The 1,730-nt window shown below is 60.8% G+C and overlaps 1 protein-coding gene across 1 annotated transcript; it reads right to left on the bottom strand.

Moving 5' to 3' along the window:
• Nucleotides 1-768: 768 nt before the first annotated feature.
• Nucleotides 769-1,686, bottom strand: ST6GALNAC6 (ST6 (alpha-N-acetyl-neuraminyl-2,3-beta-galactosyl-1,3)-N-acetylgalactosaminide alpha-2,6-sialyltransferase 6; the record flags this gene model as incomplete). The annotated part of the gene is given in 4 exon segments (XM_009071947.1): nucleotides 769-958; nucleotides 1,037-1,144; nucleotides 1,299-1,344; nucleotides 1,347-1,686. Coding segments are annotated over 4 exon segments (684 nt in total), but the record flags the coding sequence as incomplete, so codon positions are not given.
• Nucleotides 1,687-1,730: the final 44 nt, after the last annotated feature.

Genomic DNA, 1,730 nt, shown 5'->3' with positions numbered 1-1,730 from the left:
AAGGGGCACTGCTGCCCCCCACTACCTTCCCACTTCTAAATCCTTCCTAGGTGGCTACTTACAGTCCCTTCATTACCACTAATGAGCAGCTCCACTCACTCCTTGGGCTGGGGAACCCAAATACAAACTCTGGGACCAGAAGCAGGGAGGAAAAAAAGAAACCAAAAGCCCCCAAAAGCTCCCAAAAATCCCATCATTCAGTTAGAAAAGGTTTTGGCAGTGTGGGGTGCAGCGGTACTGGGAGGAGCTGGGTGGTTTTGGGGTGGTGGGGCAGCAAGGGTGGCAGTGTCACCCCTGTGGGGACCCACCAAAACTGAGGAGTTCTGCTGAGGGAAGGATGACTGCAGACTGGGACTGGGGATGGCAGAGGGGGCTGAGCTCCAAGAGGGGGTCCCCCCACCCAGGGGTTGGGTGAAACAGTCTCTGTGGTGGCCCCAGAAGTAATGAACCCCAAACTGACCAGAGGGGACACAGCACCCCCTCATAGACTTACAGGAGCCACAATGTGTTTGGACCAGGATGGGGCAGGATCTCACCCTCACGCCTCCTGCCTATGGAGGGGGGACACCCCAAACCCTGGCCCCCCCAAAAGCCAGCTCAAAACACAACACATCCCAGGCACGAGGAGCCACTGTGCACAACAGTGGTGACCCCATGGGAGGCACTGGATGGCACCCCAGGGCCTGGCACCCACTGCTCCCAGGGGGATGCAGGGGAACCTCCACCCATCCCAGCTCCAGGTGTCTGCCTGGAGGGCAGGGGCAGCGCCTAGGGCCAGGTGGGGTGGGAGAAGGTGATGTTGTAGAGGTTGGCCCAGCTGGCAAAGACTCTCTTCTCGGTGATGAAGCGATGGTGGTTGCCCTTGCGGCTGCGCTCGTTGTGGATGTAGGTGGTGCACTCGTCGGGGCCCTTTGGCTCGTAGTAGTGGTAGGGCAGGCGGCGAGGAGGGGGGTGGCGGCTGTGGTGGGGAAGAAGCACCCGGTGAGCCGCGTGGTGGTGTCAGGAGGTCGGGGTGAGGGCTTGGGGGTCTCCTTACCCACAGTAGCTGGGTGGCACCATGCCGTAGACGTGGACGGCGTCGCACAGCTCCACTGCGATCACCATAGTGAACCAGCCGGTGCTGAGCCACGAGCGTGACTTCTCCCTGGGAGGAAAGGATGACGGGTGAGGTGAGGTGGATACTGTCCCCAGCCTGCCCCAGGGATCTCCGGCTCAGCGCTGCAGGCCATGGAGCAGCTCCAAAAGCCAGCTCTGCCTGGAAGAAGGAGGACACGGTGCAGGAGGTGGCTCCAAGATACCTGTCCTTCCCTGTCTCCCCCCGAAACAGGTCATCAAACTGCTGGGGGACACGACATAGGCCGTCATGTTGGGGAAGGAGGCGCAGACGCGCTGGATGATCTTCACGAGGCTCTTCTGCATCTTGATAGGTGGTCCCCAGAAGATGAATATGGTCTCTGGGGTCTTGTTGACGAACTCCTGGGGCCGCTTGAGGACGCGGTAGAGGCTGGAGTGAGCCACCACGCGGAAACTGGTCTTGTTGCCCACGTCAGCATCGTAGCCGGTGGTGGGAGCGTCGTTCATGCGGATGGTGCACTCGGCCCCGTCAATGGCTGTGCCCAGGTGGGTGCCCAGGAGGTGGCTGGAGCTGGTGACGATGACACACTGGTGGCAGCGGGCAGTCAGGGTCTGGCGATGACAAGTGCCATGAGCAGGTGACTTTTGGCATCACC

This window comes from Acanthisitta chloris, unplaced genomic scaffold, assembly GCF_000695815.1.
Source record: "Acanthisitta chloris isolate BGI_N310 unplaced genomic scaffold, ASM69581v1 scaffold34873, whole genome shotgun sequence".
Classification (NCBI taxonomy): Eukaryota; Metazoa; Chordata; class Aves; order Passeriformes; family Acanthisittidae; genus Acanthisitta; species Acanthisitta chloris.
Note: the sequence above shows the minus strand (reverse complement) of the source record. Positions and strands in the feature narration are given on the sequence as shown.